Source organism: Geotrypetes seraphini, chromosome 4 (assembly GCF_902459505.1).
Source record: "Geotrypetes seraphini chromosome 4, aGeoSer1.1, whole genome shotgun sequence".
Classification (NCBI taxonomy): Eukaryota; Metazoa; Chordata; class Amphibia; order Gymnophiona; family Dermophiidae; genus Geotrypetes; species Geotrypetes seraphini.
In genome coordinates, this window is record NC_047087.1 from 195165296 (window position 1) to 195186308 (window position 21013).

At 44.1% G+C, this 21013-nt stretch overlaps 1 protein-coding gene across 2 annotated transcripts in view; it reads right to left on the reverse strand.

Moving 5' to 3' along the window:
• Positions 1-21013, reverse strand: part of NFKB2 (nuclear factor kappa B subunit 2) — a 122563-nt gene that overhangs the window by 2311 nt on the left and 99239 nt on the right. For both annotated transcript variants that reach the window (XM_033941034.1, XM_033941033.1), the window contains 9 exons: positions 20160-20301; positions 16027-16141; positions 10706-10913; positions 9830-9999; positions 9361-9463; positions 8797-9038; positions 3918-3987; positions 1643-1815; positions 1429-1540 (listed from right to left, as the gene is read on the reverse strand). In XM_033941034.1, the coding sequence (XP_033796925.1) occupies positions 1429-1540; positions 1643-1815; positions 3918-3987; positions 8797-9038; positions 9361-9463; positions 9830-9999; positions 10706-10913; positions 16027-16141; positions 20160-20301 (1335 nt within the window). The remainder of the gene's footprint in view (positions 1-1428; positions 1541-1642; positions 1816-3917; positions 3988-8796; positions 9039-9360; positions 9464-9829; positions 10000-10705; positions 10914-16026; positions 16142-20159; positions 20302-21013) is intronic.

Below are 21013 nucleotides of genomic sequence, written 5' to 3' on the forward strand. Positions count from 1 at the left end.
CGACTAGGGGAGCATCAAATCTGTCAAAAAACAAAAACTCAAAAAAAGACCAAAAAACAGAGCAGATCAGAAAGACTCCTTCTAGCTCAACTGCTGAAGGAAAAACTGAAGGGGGCAGCAGAGCCTTCTAGTGAAGGAAGAGGGATTCAAAAACTGAAGTGGATTCCTTCTGCATGGCTCGCGAGCACTGGGATATTACATGTCCATCCAGAATAGGCTTACCAGACGTCCGGATTTCTCTGGACATGTCCTCCTTTTAGAGGACACATCTGGACGTCCGGATGGCTTTTCAAAACCCAGCACTTTGTCTGGATTTTGAAAAGCTTCCAGCTAGAAGCGACGTCATGTGCGTATGCAACGCAGTGACATCACACGCATGTGTGTGACGTCATTGCGTCACACGAGTGCATGCAGGTTGCGGGAGGCGGAATGGGGTATGACTCGGGTGGAACTGGGCGGAACCATGGTCTGGATTTTAGTTCCGGGAAATCTGGTAACCCTAGTCCAGAATGACACACCTATTGCACTAGAAATAATGATTTCAGGAGGGATTAGGCAAGAAAGACAAGCACACAAACACAGCAAAGATGACCATAGGATGCAAAAACCCACCAAATTGTGAGCCTGGAAGATCTGCTGATCTACCGTGTCAGAAAAGCCAGATCTTGTTGGCACTGTGATGTGACGTCAAGTAAATACATTAAAAACAGAGATAAGCTGCACATAACACAATATCATGTGTGTGACTTGTTACTTCTTCCATTAAAGGCCTGGGCAAACAGCCAAGCTTCTACTTACCTTCTGGAGTAGAGATAGTCTTGTGGTAAGCGAAGCCTTTAAGGCACTCTGTATGACCTTTTGTTGTGCAGGGGTAAAATTGTGGAACTCCCTTGTTGGGCAAATACGGAAATGTTGTGATAGGGGCACATTTAGAAAACTACTTAAAACACAATTGTTTGTAAACCCGTTTCTTTAAGTAGTGATTTTCCCTGTTTACTGATTTCCCGAGGTTTGATTATCTGTGTCCATTTGTTGTACAATTTTATGTATGTAACATTTTTGTAACCCGTCTTGGTTTAAAGCAGTATAGAAATTTTTAAAATAAATAAAAAAATACCTGGTCTAAAACCAACTAACAGCTGTGGCAAAGAGGGCTGGGGAAAGCAGCTAAATTACCTACTGGTCTTCCTTGGTCACAGAGACTTAGGATATAGGATATCAATCTTTTCCCTGTAGAACTATTTCCCTGTAGTATCATAGTATGCATAATTTGGATTTAATAGTTCCTTCCTGACAGTAAATTCCACTGGAACCCCCTTCTGTGAAAAACTTCAGCAGAGTCTTGTCCATATTTCTATTCAAAAATATTCTATCATTCGTTTACTTCCATTCTTCACTTCCTCTCAAAGACCACCAATGTAAAATTACCTGAACTGTGCAACTTTTCATAAATCTCCGATTTCCGCAGGAGCCTCACACCCTCATTTAACCCCATGGCATCCAGTGCACTGATCACTTCATCAAGACTTCCACCGGAGAGCTATAAAAGGTAATTAAAAAGGTGATCAAGTAGGCAAAGAGACCAAAGCAAACTTGACAGGAACTCTCCTAATGTCAACAGCAAGAAGGGAACAGAACTAACTTCATAGTTGCGTAACAAGCTCCCCGCTGGAGAAGCAGTGTTACAGTAGGTCAACACCAAGCTCCGCAGTCCCAATTGGTTCGCTAATTCAGCCCAGTTGTGCCCAGGCTTGCCTCGGTTGAGCATATCTTGCAGGTCTTGGTCAATGTCTTTTTCCAAGAAGAAGATTTTCTCTGCAATTAGAGCAGCACACACTCCATCACTAATTTCAAACCCAGATGTGCCAAAAGACACCAGTAATTCAACAAGAGAAGAACCCAACATTAGAGAATGACATGAGGACAAATTTTTCCCCATCCCTGCAGGAACTCATTTTCCTGTCCCGTCCCCGTGAGTTCTTTTCCTGTCCCTGCCCCATTCCTGCAAGCTCCATTCTCATCTGCACAAGCCTCAAACACTTTAAGTATCCAAGGCTTGTGCGGTTAAGGCAGAGCTTACAGGAATGGGGTAGGGACAGGGACAAAACTCGTGGAGACGGGGGCGAGAAAAATGAGTGAGTGCCTGCAGGGACGGGGGAAAATTTGTCCCCGTGCCATTCTCTACCCAACATCCTCCACTCAAGAGCAATCAGTAGAAACCTCCATTAAGGAACAGCAACAGAGGCTAACAGACATGTTCTTAATTCTCTCAGGGTAACACATCTCACGTTCTTCGACAGGCATGTTTCAACACTAGTGCAAGTCCCATGGAAACTTTTATCCATGGGATTTTCACCCATCCTCAGAGCAAAAGTCTGCATTTACATTGGCTTTGAAATTGCCACAAGTGCCGAGTACCCATGGACACTTATCTCTGCTTTCCATGCTGTACTTTTTATACAAAAATATGATGCATGGGTGTTTGAAAATGTCACGGGTGTTGGTTCTGAGATATTCATTATATCTAATTAAGAGTCAATAAAGACACTGTGATTATAGCACATATTTGTTTGAAAATGTAACCTGAAACCATCTCCTACAAATGCAGCTAAACTTACATGCAGTGTTGAGCATGTGCCCTGCCTAGGACAATACTAACTGAATGAGCAGAATAGAAAGGTTTTTAAATAATGAATATTTTCGTAAAATTTTTTAATTGTAACAATATTTCATATCTATTTAACCAAATAAATAACCGATTAAGGGGCGCAGCTATCAATGTGGACTACCCACTGGCGTAGCGAGGGTGGGAGGCGCGAGGGGGTGGTGGCACCCCCTTCACCTATTGTCTGCCTCTCCCACTTCCACATGCATGCCCCTTCCATTCCCCCATACCTGTTTAGCTTTCCTGGAACGAGTAGCATCTCCAACTTGCTGCCCACACCAATGTTGGCTCTCCCTCTGACATCACTTCCTGGCCACAAGACCTGGAAGTAACATCAGAGGGGAGCGCCAAGGCTGGCACAAGCAGGTTAGAGCCGCTGCTCACACAGACGGAGAGCTAGAGGTACGGCGGAAGGGGGTAAAGGCACGTGTGTGGCGGGGGAGGAGTGGGAAGGAGCGGGAGAGGGGTGGAGAGGAGGAGAGGTGTGAGCACCCCCGCCAAGACGGCACCTGGGGGGGGGTCCACCCTATCTTACTATGCCACTGGAACTACCATTAAGACATGTTATTTTAGCACTAAATTGTGCTATTTTAGCACAGGCTCTGTTTTATGCAGTGTGACCTTCAAATAACCAAGGTTAACAGTAAAATGACAAGCCTTAACGCTGATAATTTGCCCCTAAATAAATATGGAAGATTGAGTGGCTTTTAGATGTGCAAACACCATGTTTTACAGATATACACAGTGATTTTAGAAAACCACTATTTACACATATAAAAGTCATAGCACACAAAATTTAAAAGGGGTCATATTGAGTTACTGTGATGAGGTTGTGTTGTGTTAAGGCCAGGAAAGAATGCATGTTATTTCCAATTTCACAAACAACACAATCATGCTTTAAAATTCTGGCTAGCTGAATTTACACCTGCTCCAGGTAAGGCATACATGTCAGCTAAGTGTTTGTTGGACCTGGATTCTGCACCAGTGATTTTTTTTTTTTTTTTGGGGGGGGAGGGGTAACTGTTCATACCTCAAAAATTCTCTACAGATTGCCTAAAAAAACTTAAATGTACCAAAGGTCTGCAGATTTGGACATCTTTAATCACAAAAATCAATTATGATGGAAATAACAAGATGGAAGCCTATTGGCTGATGATCCCTCTGTTGCACTGCACTCTGGAAATTAGTGATGGACACCAGAGGAGAGTGTGACAGTATAGGAAGCATAGGTGGGAAAGACTCTTCAGGTTACCTGGATGGACATCGCTACGATTCTCTGCACCGGAGTTCTGCTGGAGGGATTTCTGTAAAAGCTCTCGTACCTATGAGAGAGAAACACAGCCAAGAGTAAAGAGAAACTCCTTGGTGGGAGAGACTGCATGTACACAGGAATACAGGCAGAGCTAGGACAGGTTCAGTGTGGAAAAGGAAGAGAGTGAAGACAACGGAGACAGGTGTGAGTATGATGTAATAACAGAGTTCTTGAATATGATTCTTCCCGATTGTAATAAACTCAGGAAACAAACACAGTGGGAATGACCAGATGGATGAACCAGGTGATCCAGTACTAATTGTTTTTTTTGTTGTAAATCAAATATACAAGGAGCAGACAACTGAAATCATAGAAATCATAAAGGATAAATAGCAACAGACTCAAAATAGTGCCATACCAGAGACTTCTTGGACCATCAAGCTTTTGAGCTGTCTGGTTTTTTTTTTGACATATACTCATAAGGAAACTACACATAGGCAGAGTATGTGGTAAGAGTAGTTAACTTAGCTAGTTAAAAAAAAAAGGGTTGGACAAGTTCCTGGAGGAAAAGTCCATAGTCTGCTATTAAGACAGACATGCGGGAATCCACTGCTTACCCTGGGATTGGTAGAATGGAATGCTGCTACTATTTAGGTTTCTGTTGGGTACTTGTGACCTGAATTAACCACTGTGGAAACAGGAGACTGGGCTAGCTGGACCATTGGTCTAACCCAGTATGGCTATTCTTGTGTTCTAATGTGGCATATGTGGCTTGCTGGCTACCCAGGGTGGAGCAGCGCCCTCCTCCAAGCAGTCACGGGGCCATGGTCCACATGCGTGTGACCTCCAGCTCGGTTCATAGACAGTGGAGCACAAGACGTCAGCGCGCTGACAATCCAGCGCCGACAATTCGGCGCAAGACAGAAGCGCGTGGGGGAAAAAGTAATTTTTAAAGAGCTCCGACGGGGGGGTTTGGGTGGCAACCCCCCCACTTTATTGGTCAGTGTTCGCGCTGCTGTTGGAGGGGGGTTCGGGGGTTGGAAACCTCCATTATAGCGAAAACAGAACTTTTTCTGATTTTTGGGGGGAAAAGTTCTGTTTTCTCTATAATGTGGGAGATTTCACCCCCCGCAACGGCAGCGCAAACACTAACCAATAAAGTGGGGGGGTTGCCACCCCAAACCCCCAGTCGGAGCTCTTTAAAAATTATTTTTTCCCCCGCGCGCTTCTGTCTTCCGCCATATTGTCGGCGCTGGATTGTCGGCGCGCTGGTGTCACCTCCAGCTCTGCTGGTCCCCCACCCTGGAACAGAAAACTGACTTTAGAGGAGGTGGGGCTGGCAGAGTCAATGGTCACGTGCATGCGGATCGCAACCCTACGACCACTCCATTCACCTCCCAACTCCCTAAACCCAGAGCAGATCGCCCCCATCACCCTGCCTTTGGCATGCCACTGCATATAGGTTATGGACTAGAGCGCGGCAGATTCATATCTGAGCACTTCAGTATGTGTTCTCTGAGACAGCCCAGGCGAAACGCGTCAGAACCCAGAACATGTTTCTGAACCCCGTCCAGCTATTTTTGTCAGATAAGTTTAAGATTTTTTTTATTTTTGGGGATTACCACTTTTATCGTTTTAATTTGAAAATGTATACATCACGTCTTTTGTGCAATGATTAGAGGTGATTACTTCAGACGCTCCACCATGCGGGCTTGTCCCGCATTCTGACAACCAGTTCTCTGAGCACTCAAGAGATATGTGCGTAAGCACTGTGTTTGAATCACCTTTGCTTTAAGTTAAGTAGAGTCACTTCCTTTTTTTCTTTTTCGCTCTTTTGGGAAGAGAGTTATTTTGAGTTTGGTTCTTCCCGATTGTTTTTGGGTATTCTTGGGATAATCAGGAAAATAGTATATAATACTGCTCATACTGGACAATACATATCTGTATTAGAGGCCCAACATACTTGAAGGGCTCTGGCCTCAGAATCGGAGCCTACGCACAGCAGTGAATCACAAACTGAGAAGATCCGTGTAGTTAATACAGCTCCTGCTCCAATCATTGGCCAGTAATTTAATCTTTTTTTTGAAAAAATTTTTTATAAGGCAATTTAATGAAGCTAAAACCCTTTCAACTTTAAAGCAAACAGGGCCTCCCTATCACAATACAATGCTCTTTTATAAGCTGAAGACACAACTTTAAGGGGGTAGCCCCGGGTCAAAAATCTTTGTTTAAGGACATCAGCCTGACGTTTGAAGTCTGTTTTTGAGGAACAAATCCATTGTATTGTGATAGGGAGGCCCTGTTTGCTCTGAAGGGCTTGAACATCCAGAAACCAGGGGAGCAGGTCATGACGTGTGTTGTAACGTACTCGAGCCAGTGTCACCGTATGGTGCGCTCGCTAAAAAGACATTGGGCGATTTTACAAACTTCTGGCACTTTTAAAGCTTACGATCTAAGAATAGCTTTTCGGAGAACTAGAAACTTGAAAAAAATTCTGTGTCCCTCTATGCTTTCTAGTGCTGAGTGTGATACTGTATGGATGGGTCACAGGGCCTGTGGAACGTGTCAGATGTGTGGTCTTATGATGTGCACTAATAAGTTCTGTAATCCTAAAGATAATAAAGAGTACACCTTAAGACACACGTCTGACTGTAAATCCTGTGGTGTAGTATATATTATAAAATGTCCCTGTGAGTTAATCTATGTGGGGCAGACATCCAGAAAATTCACTACACGACTTACAGAGCACAAAAGTAACATCAAGAATAAGGTAATTGGGGCTCCATTAGCGAGACATTGTATCGATAAAGATCATGATTTTGGTTCCTTACGGGCTTTAATTTTGGAGTTGGTTGTTCCGGGTAGGAGAGGGGGGGACTTTAGGAGATATCTGGCTCAAAGAGAACAGCGCTGGATTAACAGGCTGGATACATTGTGGCCAATGGGCCTTAATAGATCGTTTGAATGGCAACATTTCTATTAGAGTATATTGTGATGAATGAATGATGACGTGGGTGTGTGTTATGTTATGACGTCACGAGTACGCTATAAAATTGTGGTTGCTGCCATCTTGATACGGTTTGAAAATCTGTGATCGAGTGAATTGATGTGAGTGTTAGTTTACTGTTATGTGTTTTGGTGGGTTTTGAAAGTGTGAATGCTCTAATTCTTTTTCTGATTTTTTAGTGAGCCTGTGATTTTGAGTGTCCTGGTGGCCCTGACGCAGCGGATGATAAAAATTCCCGCGAAACGTGGCCGCGTCGGCAAATTAGACACTGGTGACTGAACATGGTATAAAGACAAGTCAAGTTCTGAGATAAGTCTTTTTGGTCTCACATTTTTTCAAATCCTGGCTACTACATATGTATAATACCCCTTTAAAGTTGAAAGGGTTTTAGCTTCATTAAATTGCCTTATAAAAAATTTTTTCAAAAAAAAGATTAAATTACTGGCCAATGATTGGAGCAGGAGCTGTATTAACTTCGCGGGTCTTCTCAGTTTGTGATTCACTGCTGTGCGTAGGCTCCGATTCTGAGGCCAGAGCCCTTCAAGTATGTTGGGCCTCTAATACAGATATGTATTGTCCAGTATGAGCAGTATTATATACTATTTTCCTGATTATATTATATGCTGCTGGGGTAACTAGTTTTAGGTTGTATTCTTGGGATAAGCCACATAAAGTCTGTTTTACTCATTTAGGATCCTGCCAGGTACTTGTGACCTGGATTGGCCTCTTTTTGAGACAGGATATTGGGCTTGATGGACTTTCATTCTGCATGATAATGCTTACGCACTTATGTATGTCATTTTTAAAAATTATGTTGTCGTCATCTACCCTTACCTGATCCTGCCTACTTTGCCTCACAGGTAAAAGCAAGTTCTAGCCCTATAGAGCAACTGTCTTGTTATATATAGGGCTAGAACCTTGTCCCTTCTCAAAAGGGATATTGTGCAACTAGGAAAGGTTCAGAGAAAGGTGACAAAAATGACAAAGGGGATGGAACATCTCACTTATGAAGACAAGTTAAACAGGTTCGGACATTTCAGCTTTGAAAAAATACAACTGAGATGGAATGTGATAGAAGTTTATGAAATTATGAGTGAGTGAAATGGTTAAATAGGGAGCTGTCAATTAACCTATTGTTAACCGCTTTGATCCTAGAATTTGGCAAACTGAGACATATATAAAGATTTTTAATAAACATAAACAAAGGAAACAAATAAGCAGCAGAATATATTTCTCTATTTCAGTTTCTTGCAAACTTTCCGGCCGGCGGCACACTAAATCCAGTACCCCAGCAGGAAGGAACCTGGAAGTGCACGGACGTTGACGCGATGACAGCACGCGCATCCACGCATGCACGGAGGCCCATCTGGCCGTGGCCCGCTTCAGTGGAGGGATCCGGGAGGTGCGGGGAGAGGAAGAGAGATGCAGGCCAGGGGGAAGAGTCATCCGCGCTGGCTGACTTCCTACAGGATGTGCCTCTCGCACATCCTGTAGGCAGTCAGCTGGCGTGGATGACTCTCCTCGCCAGTGTGTCGCGGCACACCTGAAATCTCATGAGGGTAACAGTTTGCGATACACTGCTCTATTTCTTATTTCAAGCCTCCTTTTAACTGAGAAGTTTACAATAAAACATACCTTGCTTTGGCTGTGACTATGAAGAACTCTTCCAGGATAGGGGTTACCAGAATGCCTCTTTTTTTTTGGGGGGGGGAAAGGATTATTGTCAAGCAGTGTCCAAGATTCCTCATATCTCCCTTTCTAGCATAATGCTAATGTCAGTTCAAACACCATGGTCCTGGTTTGATTTAAATTTGCATATCAGGGACCATGCTGGAAAGATTACACCCACTGCTCTTGCGGTAAATAGACTACCTTTTGACTTCGGGTTAAGTCCAGGGGCGTGTGCCCTGGGTGATGCCTTTGCACAGCGCTCTCATGCGTCCTCTCCTCACTCATGGCATTTGGGTTGGATTCTGCGCCTCCACTGCTGTCCTCTTCACCTGACTCATCCGACATGGTGCCCAGCGGCTCATCCGAGTCAGAATCTGATCCACTGCTTGCGTCAGAAGGCGAGCTTGGCAAGGGTTCATCATTTTCAGAAAGAATGTTTGCTCCTGCGGGTAAGGAAGAAAGGGGCAATGCTTTCAAACTGCACCCACGAGGGAGATGTGGGAAAGAGAGAGAGACACCCAAAAGAATTTTTTTTAAAAGAAGAAATATGCAGAAAGAGATTATAAGAATGAAAGATCAAAGAAATACTGCTACCAGATTTTCCAGTTAAAGACCAGTTCAAATTGTGAAAAAATGTGAACAAAAGATAAAAATTAAAAAATGTGAACAAAAGACAAAAATATAATTAAAAGGGAGAGCAAAGATGATAATCTGATACAGGAAGAAAAAGCAATGTAGGCTGTAAGCTATGAGGTGTAACACTACCTGCTTTGATAAGCATCTTGGTGAGTACAGGTGAGCCCAGGCTGGCAGCGAGGTGTAGAGGGGTGTTCCCTGCGAACGTTCGAGCATTGACATCAGCCCCCAGCTGAAAGACAGTAACCCACGCTTTGAACTTTGACCTCAGCATGCAGCCCTGACAACCCTCCCTTGCCACTTCCAAAGAGGAAGCCCACCCCTGCACTAAAATCCCCTTCTGCTAGCACAGCCAATGACATCTGAGTTGGGAACTTTTAACAAGAAGAGGTGACGCTTCATGGAAAATATTGCCATACTTCTATGTATAACTCCCCTTCAGCTTGGATCTGGCAAGGTCAATAATCCAATCTAAAATCCAAATTCTTCCCTGTCAGTTATTGCATCACATGCCACTAGAAATGGCAATTTTGTTGTGAAGAAGGAAAACGCTATCCAGTACCCTCATTGCAGTGACTCCATACCCAGTCCCTCTTACCATTTTCACAAGAAGGGTAGCAATGTGAAGGCTTTCCACCTCAATGGCAAGGTGCAGGGCTGTGCGCCCACTCTTCCGCTCTGAGACATCCACATCCGCACCCTTCCTCACCAACAACTCCAAGCAACTCTCACTCTTCACCTTAACAGCCCAGTGAATGGGGAACAGGCCTGGGGGAGAGTGAAGAACCAACCATTAATGGGGTGCACCCTACAGAAGGCAGCAGAGGAATGACATGTTGTTACCTCTCTCCTCTTACTACAATGCTATCTCATCTTGTGGCCATTCTAATTACCACAGGAAAAGGCCCTCTCTGCTCCTAAATGGAGGGCCACCTTTTTCTAACAACCTCTCTGCTGTTCTCTCAGGGTTTCCGCAGCTGTCATTGTGCTTTCTGCAGGTTTCTGGGTCTCGCTGTGTCTTTGTTAGGTAGAAACCGACGTGGCTTTCTTCAGGGTATGTGCCACAGGGAGAACATCTTTAAATCTACCAGAGACTTTTCCATTCTATGGACTTTCACAGCAAAATTCAAATTTCTGACCAACTGACTTTCCTGCCAAAAATTCAAATTGATGGATTGTCCTGTTTCCAGTCAGGTCAGTGAACCCATTATTTCCAAAGTCACACAGCAGACTTCAGAGCATACCCTGATGAAAGCCACAGCATGATGGCTGAAACGTCAGTTTCTACCTGACAAAGACGCAGCGAGACCCAGAAACCTGCAACAAGCCTTTCTGCTATTTATTGCAGTGATCAATCCCCAGAGGGGAGGGGGGAAAAAAACAGAGAATGCACAGAAGAGTCAATGCTATTTTTCCTTGGTCTGGTAAAGCTATAGTTTCCCATTAGATGCAAACAAGAAGGATGAGCTCTTACCATTATAATCTGGAAAGTCAAGGAGATAACAGGAAGAGGCGTTCATATGCTCCAGTAGGGTTTGCAACATCACTTCATCCCCACTATGTAATGCTAGATGCAAAACCGAGTTCCCAAATCGGTCTAGGAGGGTGGGATCAGCCCCAGCCTGCAGCAGGAATGCCACTACCTTGGGCTGCTGGGTGATCACGCCCAGGTGCAGCGGAGTCTGGGGAAACACAAGAGAATGAAATTGTGGGTGGGAGAGAGAAGACAAGAAGGCAGAGAGGGGAGAGGAGAGGATGTCATAAAAAAAGACACACGTAGGCAGTGAAAAGATGATGGACTATGCATATGAGTAAGAGAGAGAGAGGAGCCATGGAAGCAGGAGAGATAGAAGATGAAAGAAACTGGGGCAATGAGAGGAAGGGTAAGAATAAACAACTAAGGGAGTAGGGAGAAGGATCAAGTAGAAGGGAGAAAGAGAAATAAAGATAGGAGAGTTCAGGGACTTAGGAAAAAGGTGAGAACAGAACACATGAAGAAAAGAGAAAAAGCCCCTTCATGCAACAAATATGCAAAAGGAATCCATAAAATGCCATTTTCAAAAATTCTAGACTTTACCAAAAGTTTATTCCATTTAACATGTTTGGAGGCAAACGACGTATATACTATTTCTATAAAATAAATATCCATGCAAGTTATAGGGATGTCTTCCCTCCAAGCACTCTTCAAACTAAAAGACTAAGGGCTCCTTTTATCAAGGTGCGCTATGGGGGTTAGCGCGTCAGACATTTCATCACGCGCTAACCCCTGCGGCACACCAAAAATCTAACGCCTCGTCAATGGAGGCATTAGCGACTAGCGTGGCAGGTGGATGAACGCGCGGTATTCCGCGCGTTAACCGCCTACCGCAGCTTGATAAAAGGAGCCCTAATTTACTAAAGTGTGCTACAAAGTGTTACTGCCATGGGTTTAGCTCACTACAACCTAAAAGAAAGACAGTGAGTTGTGGTAATAAAGTTAATCTGGTTAAAGTGCTTCTGAATATACCTGACCGAAGTTAAATAAATAAAACTATCCAGTCAACCTTAGCAGAGCCTTCTGCAGTGATCAAAGTCATCTCATTAATTTTAACCAGACAGGGCTAGAACACCTAACTTGCCCGTCAACGGGATGGGGGGATATGTTAAAAATCTAGGATTTGAACAGATAACTCCGCAGACAAATCTTTTGAATACTGGTTTCACAGTTTTTTGTGACCTTTGGAGCAGAGAGTTGCATAGGGATAGAAATTTCAAAAACCCAAAGTTATACTCCATTCTCTTCCACAGGAGTCAAAATCACTGCTCAGTGCACATCAGAAATAGGGGAGAAAAAGACCTCAGTATATTCAGTGCCACGTTCAATTCAAGCAATTGCCAAATAGTCAAGTGAGCACTCCTTAATCATAGGTCAAAAAAACTCCACTGAACATGTACAAAAAATGTACCCCCAATGTACAAAACAGTGATTTAAACACACTTTAGGAACAAAACTCATTAAAGTCACAATCTCTCATGGTTTCCCAAAAAGTGCGGGTGTAGCGTAACATCAAAAACAAACAGTTCACGTGGAAACACTAGAGGTGTTTAATCGTACAGAGGAAGCCTCAGCTCACATGCCGATGTATTGTCCAGAAACTCCTATCAAGCCGCATCGGGGATTCTAGTATGAGTTAAGGAGAGGAGCCAATAAATCAGTTTTAAAAAAATCAATGTAAACAAATCGCATCAAAATGCAGTAACAGAAAAAAAGGAAAAATCACTTAGCTTAGCAAATTCAATCCAGTTAATGTGGTTCCTCTTCTGTCTCAAAACGTGCTCCCGTCTGACTGCATCTCAGTGTCTTCCTTACAGCAACTGTAGCCGCACAAAAAACTTTCCAGTGCTCCAACATCAATTCTGCTTCCACACAGCAGACTTCGTACTCCACAACAGATTCACCCACACTGAATGCGTACCCTGTTTCACATAATGCGTCTTCAAGGGAGTTGCGTCTGTTGATTCACTCTTGAATTTTCCACCGAAGACACATTATGCAAATCAGGGTATGCCTGTAGGGAGTTTCAGTGTGGGTGAAGCTGATTTATTGGCTCCTCATAATAATAGAATCCCCAATGCGGCTTGATAGGAGTTTCTGGACAATACATCGGCATGTGAGCTGAGGCTTCCTCTGTACGATTAAACGCCTCTATTGTTTCCACATGAACTATTTGTTTTTGATGTTACGCTACACCTGCACTTTTTTGGAAACCTTGACAGACTGTGGCTTTAATGAGTTTTGTTCCAAAAGGGGTCCTTTTATTAAGGTGTGCTAACCAATTTAGCGTGCGCTAAAGATTAGCAAGCGCTAAATGCTTTGGCATCCATTGTATCCTATGGGCATCTTAGAATTTAGCGTGTGCTAAATCGATTAGCGCACCTTAATATAAGGACCCCTAAGTGTGTTTAAATCACTGTTTTGTACATTTTGGGTAGTAGAAACAAGTGGAATTGTCCAATAAGAAAAGGTGCACAAAATAAAAGTGTCTTTTAACTCATCTGGGTAATCTGGTTATTCTTTATTCTTCCAAAAATACTCGACCCGACATGTACATGTTTCGGCCCTACGGCCTGCGTCAGGAGTCTTGGAGATCTTTGGGTATATATAACCACGAGTATGGACCACTTTAGAATACCGTTTATGTCAGAACGCCGTCGTGTCGCTACTTGCTGTTACGGTATTCTAAAGTGGTCCATACTCGTGGTTATATATACCCAAAGATCTCCAAGACTCCTGACGCAGGCCGTAGGACCGAAACATGTACATGTCGGGTCGAGTATTTTTGGAAGAATAAAGAATAACCAGATTAACCAGATGAGTTAAAAGACACTTTTATTTTGTGCACCTTTTCTTATTGGACAATTCCACTTGTTTCTACTATTCTGTTTCCTGTGGATTTGTTTCCCCTGTGTTTTGCGTTGTACATTTTGGGTACATTTTTTGTACATGTTCTGTGGAGTTTTTTTGACCTAAGATTAAAGCATGCTCACTCGACTATTTGGCAATTGCTTGAATTGAGTATGGCACTGTAAATACTGAGGTCTTTTTCTCCACTGTTTCTGATGCACACTGAGCAGTGATTTTGACTCCGTTGGAAGAGAGTAGAATTTAACTTTTGGTTTTTAAGAACATAAGAATAGCTTTACTGGGTCAGACCAATGGTCCATCAAGCCCAGTAGCCCGTTCTCAAGGTGGCCAATCCAGGTCCCTAGTACCTGGCCAAAACCCAAAGAGTAACAGCATTCCATGCTACCGATCCAGGGCAAGCAGTGGCTTCCCCCCATGTCTTTCTCAATGATGGACTATGGACATTTCCTCCAGGAAATTATCCAAACCTTTCTTAAAACTAGCTACGCTATCTGCTCTTACCACAACCTCTGGCAACATGTTCCAGAGCTTAACTATTGCTCTGAGTGAAAAAAAAATTTCCTCCTATTGGTTTTAAAAGTATTTCCCTGTAACTTCGAGTGTCCCTTAGTCTTTGTAATTTTTGACAGAGTGAAAAATCGATCCACTTTACCAGTTCTACTCCACTCAGGATTTTGTAGACTTCAATCATATCTCCCCTCAGTTTTTTGTATTGTTCCTGCTCTAGCCCTTGCTAAATTTTTCTGTGTGTGACAGAAATTTCACCCATCCCCAATGAAATCTAACCTATCCTCACCTGAACCCTCTATGAACCATTTCAACCCCACAATTACTCTCCTCCATCCCTACCTGTACCCAGGGCAGGATTAATTCATCGAGGGCCCCTAGGCACACAAGTCCACTGGGCCCCCTGCCCCGCCCCACCCCACCATGCGTCCAGGTGGAACAGAAAGCTACATCAGAGGGAAGTTTTGGGCAAGCAGCACCGCTTGCAAAATTACAGTTCCCGTTGCCTTTCTTACCTGTGTTGCTTGCTTGTCTTATTTTCCGTCAATGGGGGGGGGCCCACGTTGCCGATTAGGGTGGCCCGTGTTGCCGATCGGGGGAGGGAGGGGGGCTGCGTTGCCGATCGATGCTGGAAGGGCCCATCGCCATTTGGAAAAAACAATGTTGATGCTGTCCTTCATCGGGCCCCCCTGACCATTTCGGGCCCTAGGCACGTGCCTACTTGGCCTATTGGTTAATCCTGCCCTGCCCGTACCTGCAAGCTGATGCTATTATTTACTTGCTCGCAGCCCTCTGTTTCCTCCCAACCCCAACAGCCTCCCATGGTTTTTTGGATGGTAGTCACTATTCAATCAATGAATGTTCCAAGCCTCAGTGTGGTGTTCCATCTGCCTCTCTCTGTACATCTCAAGCCTCATTCTAGTGCTCCAGTCACTTCTCCATGCATTCCAAGCCTCATTTATTTACATTTCTTATATACCATTCCTATTCAAAGTAGTTTACATTCAGGTATTTATATTTCTCCCTATCTGTCCCAGTGGGCTCACATTCTTGGGTCACCAGAGATTTTGACTACACTCCCATTAGTAGGGTTACCAAATGGCTCCTGAAAAAGAAAGACTGACTGAGACATCTGGACTTTACTTCTACTGAAACCAATGGAAGTAAAACCCAGATATCTCAATCCATCCTCCTTTTTCTGGAGCCATAAGGTAACCCTACCAATGAGGGTCCCATAGCAATTTTTCCCCATCCTCACTGGATTCCCATGCTAACTTTTTCCATACCCACAGGAATTCCTCACATTCTGCAGGATTATCACAATCCCTATTTCCATGTAGCTCTCCACTTTAGAAAGCATACTAGAGCGCAGCAATGAATGGGCATAAAAAATGCACAATCACATGCTTTTATAGCACAGTCATTACCTCCAGCTTTAGCGGTGAAGCAATCCACATTAATAGTAGCAATAATGTGGGCTTTTGCATTAGAGTGATCCCCACTGAATCCTAATAATAGCAGATCAGCACTATGGTCAATAACTGGATCCAGATTTGCCCAACAGGGTTGATCCAGTCCTGGGCTTATCCCAGTGCATGCTGGGATTTGTAAGCTTGCTTTTCTTAGGAAATGCAATGGGAAAATCAAAACTACAAGTCCCTGAATAAAATGGGGAAACCTAGGACTGGATCAACCCTGTCTGATAAATCTGGATCCAGCTGAATACTCTAATCAACACAATTACACAATATTAATCCATTCATTTTACATTTAATACAAAAAAATCAGCTCTTGTTTCCCAGCCCAGCAGAGAGGGACGGCTCTCCCTACAGGATATCACATAGCCTCAACCCACCAATCCCTTCCCCTCCCTCAGGCGTTACCTGGCTCAGGTGATTGCTCATGTTGATGATCTGGTGGCTTGGGATGCTGCCCATAACCTGAACCAGCTGCTGGATCACTGCCAACTGCTCATGAATGATCGCCAGGTGTAAAGGCCTGTAAGAAGAGGGCACATGTGATAGAGAATCGTTACTCAGTACCATCACCACCCCATGGGATAGTATCCCCCTTATGCTATAACAAATGACAAGTTGCACACAAGTTAAAGAATGCTGTTAAGTGCTAGTTGGGTACTAACTGATCTCCTATAGCTTTAGCAAGGGGGTGTGCACAGCAAGAGGAGCATGGGCTCCCACTAATGCATGTAACTTACAGAATACTGTAAGTTATGTGCTAAAGTGCCACATTTAGGTGCACACAGTTACTTCCGGTATTGACATGGCATAAGTGGGCATGCCTTTATGTCTTACTGCATTTCAATGTAAGAATCTTAACCGAAAAACCTCAGCCCCACCACTCCACCGCTATAATGATTTCTAAAGCAGGAGATTTCTGTGGTGCCTCATCATAGGTAATTCGTTATTCACTGCTGTGATTGTATTCATATAGATACTTTTTGTTCCTTTCACAGACTTTGTATTTGCGAGTCGGATGACTACGGCGACCTCGGGAGACCCTTGAGACAGCACGGAATGTGCGAAACATGTCGGGTCAGACTCCCAGGTTCAGCTGTGTATAGAAGTTAAGTATACACTCTTACACATTTTTATACTACTTTATTTATTGTAAAAAAAAGGAACAAAAAGTATCTATATGAATACAATCACAGCAGTGAATAACGAATTACCTATGATGAGGCACCACAGAAATCTCCCGCTTTAGAAATCATTATAGCGGTGGAGTGGTGGGGCTGAGGTTTTTCGGTTAAGATTCTTACATTGAAATACACCAACCTAGTCTTTTCTGTTTATGTATCCTATTAGAGAGGGTTGGTAGCGCACACATTTAAATTTACTGGTATTCGGGCTAAAGTTTATGTCTTACTGCAGCATTTTTATTTTTTTTTAATTTATTCAATTTTTCATAATACAATTCTCAAAGAATAATAAGAACAGATTTACAAACCACAAAAAGCAATGATAAAGTCTCTAACAATAGTTCTATCTAGCCCACATTATTGGTGGATTTACCTCACAAATCAGGTATCTTTATCAATAAATCAAGCTCAAATAAGAGGGTTTACAAAACCCTCAAATAAACGAGCCAGTCTTTCCTGGTGATTATTTATCTCTCTCCTGATTCAAAAATCAGCCTAAATAACTCAAACAAACAAAAATAATAAGCTAAACCGTTTTGTTTTTCTCTCCATTTCCCTGATACTTAAAAATTGTTGTAGCTGAATAGGATCCCAAAATATGAATTCCTATTCATGTAACTTAATTATTCATTTGCATGGAAACTGTAGCATTCTATAATGGAATCTGGTGTTAGAAACATGACGGCAGATAAAGGCCAAATGGCCCATCTAGTCTGTCCATCCACAGTAACCATTATCTCTTTCTCTCTTCGAGAGATCCCATGTGCTTATCCCAGGCCCTCTTGAATTCAGACACAGTCTCTGCTTCCACCACCTCTTCCGGGAGACTGTTCCATGCATCTACCACCCTTTCTGTAAAAAAGTATTTCCTCAGATTACTCCGGAGTAGAGAGCTGCACGGGAACGGGGATGACGGGAATCCCGCGGGACCCGCGGGGATCCCGCGGGTTCCCCTTTTGAGTCACGGGGATCCCGTGGGGACGCCCCCTAGGGTCGCGGGGATCCCGTGGGGACGCCTCCGAGGGTCGCGGGGTTCCTGCGGGGTTGGATCGCAGTGCACTCGAGCCGCGAGGGTAGTCTCCTTCTCCTTACCTGCCCTGTCGCAGCACACAGCCGAACGGAAATCTTCCCGATGTCAGCGCTGACGTCGGAGGGAGGGCTTAAGCAAAGCCCTCCCTTCCTCCGACGTCAGCGCTGACATCAGGAAGACTTCCGGTCGGTTGTGTGCGGCAGGGCAGGTAGGGAGAAGGCAATGGCGAACGAAAGAGGGGGGAGGGGGCGGTCCGCCCCGAAGAATGTGCACAGCCGGTCAGGTCCCCCGATCGACCGACAACAGGCCCGGCCGACAAACCTCCCTGCCCTGTAGCCGCGAATCTAAATTACCTCTTACAGCAGCTTCACTACTCCAGCTGCTGTAAGAAGGTAATTTAGATTCGCGGCTACAGGACAGGGAGATTTGTCCGACCGGGCCTGTTCTGTTGTCGGTCCGGTGCAAAAGCGCCACAAAGGTGGAGGCAGGGAGGGAGGAAAGGTGGAGTGGAGAAGAAAAGACGCTTAAGGGGGGAGAAGGCCGCTGAAAGCACTGGGGAAGACAAAGGGGTGGAAAAGAACGCTGAAAGGACATGGGGTAAACGGGAGGAAGGGGGGGGAAGGACCCTGAAAGCACTGGGGAAGACAAAGGGGTGGAGAATGCCACTGAAAGGACATGGGGAAGACAGAGGGGGGAGAAGGCCGCTGAAAGGACATGGGGAAGGCAGAGGGGGAGAAGGATGCTGCCTGACAGGACATGGGGAAGATGGTGGGGGAGAAGGACACTGAAAGGAAATGGGGAAGAGGGAATGGGAAGAAGACGCTGGCAGGGAAGAAGACAGAGGTGCCAGACTATGGGGGGAGCGGAGGGAAAAAGATGGGTGCCAGACCAATTTGGGAGGGGGGAGAAAGGGAGAGGCACAGTAACAGAGCAAATGGAAGACACAGAGAGAAGAGAGGCAGTGGATGGAAGGAATTGAATGAGAACATGAAGAAAGCAGAAACCAGGCAATAAAGGTAGGAAAAAAATTATTATTATTTTTTTTTTTTTTGCTTAAGGATAAAGTAGTATATTAGTTGTGTTGATAAAAATTTATAAACATTAGAGGTTCTGGTAGAAACCCGTTTACAAAGTATGTATTCTTCCCAATTAATATTTCCAAATTAATAAAGTCTTTTTGCTTATTTTTAAATGGGTTTCTACCAGAGCCTTTAATTCAGTAGCATAATTAAATGAAATAACTATTTCTGTAGTTTATAGGGACAGGCGGGGACGTAGGGGATTCCTTGCAGGGACGGGCGGGGACGGAGGGGATTCCTCGCGGGGACGGGTGGGGACGGAGGGATTCCTCGCGGGGACGGGTGGGGACGGGTGGGAGTCTTCACGGGGACGGGTGGGATTTCTGTCCCCGCGCAACTCTCTACTCCGGAGCCTATCACCTCTTAACTTCATCCTATGCCCTCTCATTGCAGAGTTTCCTTTCAAATGAAAGAGACTCAACTCATGCGCATTTACATTACGTAGGTATTTAAACATCTCTATCATATCTCCCCTCTCCCGCCTTTCCTCCATAGTATACAGATTGAGATCTTTAAGTCTGGCTCCATTCACCTTATCACGAAGACCACACACCATTTTAGTACCCTTCCCTCTGGACCAACTGTTATAGAATATGAGCTTAACGCACCGCATCTAGGGGGGTCTAACGTTTGGCACCCTTTACTGGATTGCCCCCTATATTTCTAATTACTGAACTACAACTTATACTGGATAAATGGAAAGCAGTGCTGCTGAAACAACTGGACTTAAGTTTGGCCTCTGATTTGGATGACCATGTTATTTTAGTTTTTTAAAAAACAGATGCTATTTGAGTTACTGGGAAAGTACTGAATTGGTCCATGTGGTATAAAATATTTCCTTTTTTGTATGTATGGGGGGGGTTGAGGGGAATGCATCAAAGAGCAATCTTACACTAAATAGGTGGCGGTAAGTGCTCACATAGTAATTGTAATTTTAAAAAAAATAGAAAATTGGCCATTTTGCGGTAAAAATGCATTAGTGCATGGAAAAAAATCTGTGCAAGGGCACACCACAACTTAGTAAAAGTCCCCTAGGTGAATATGTTGAATGAAAACTTGGTGGCAGTATCTTCGGCTTAGACCTTCTAAAAGGATACAGAGAGCCTTTGGGTCAGGCCCTAAAAACCTAATTACCTTTGATTCAGGGTCTTTAACAAATCTTATGCACTAATTCGAGAGATCCAGATATTCTTTATGCTGACTCTTGAAGATATTAAGACAGCTTTCAGATCAATTCGGTGAACTTACGTGTCTCCATTCTCATCCTTAATCGTCGTTAGGTGCCTCTGGCAAGCCAGCAACATACGCGGGTCTGAGGTGATGGAGTAATCTAGCAGGGCCCTTGCTGTGCGCTGAACCATCATCTGGGCTCTCATATTACAGAGCGAAGCTGGGAAAGAGAAAACAGTGTATTACCCAACAGACCCCCATCCACTCATTCATTCCCATCTTGTTATCCTAATCCTGAAAACAGTGTATTACCCAACAGACCCCCATCCACTCATTCATTCCCATCTTGTTACCCTAATCCTGAAAACAGTGTATTACCCAACAGACCCCCATCCACTCATTCATTCCCATCTTGTTATCCTAATCCTGAAAACAGTGTATTACCCAACAGGCTCCCATCCACTCATTCATTCCCATCTTGTTACCCTAATCCTGAAAACAGTGTATTACCCAACAGGCTCCCATCCACTCATTCATTCCCATCTTGTTACCCTAATCCTGAAAACAGTGTATTACCCAACAGACCCCCATCCACTCATTCATTCCCATCTTGTTACCCTAATCCTGAAAACAGTGTATTACCCAACAGACCCCCATCCACTCATTCATTCCCATCTTGTTACTCTAATCCTGAAAACCATGTATTACCCAACAGGTCCCCATCCACTCATTCATTCCCATCTTGTTACCCTAATCCTGAAAACACTGTATTACCCAACAGGCCCCCATCCACTCATTTATTCCCATCTTGTTACCCTAATCCTGAAAACACTGTATTACCCAACAGGCCCCCATCCACTCATTCATTCCCATCTTGTTACCCTAATCCTGAAAACAGTGTATTAACAGGCTCCCATCCACTCATTCATTCC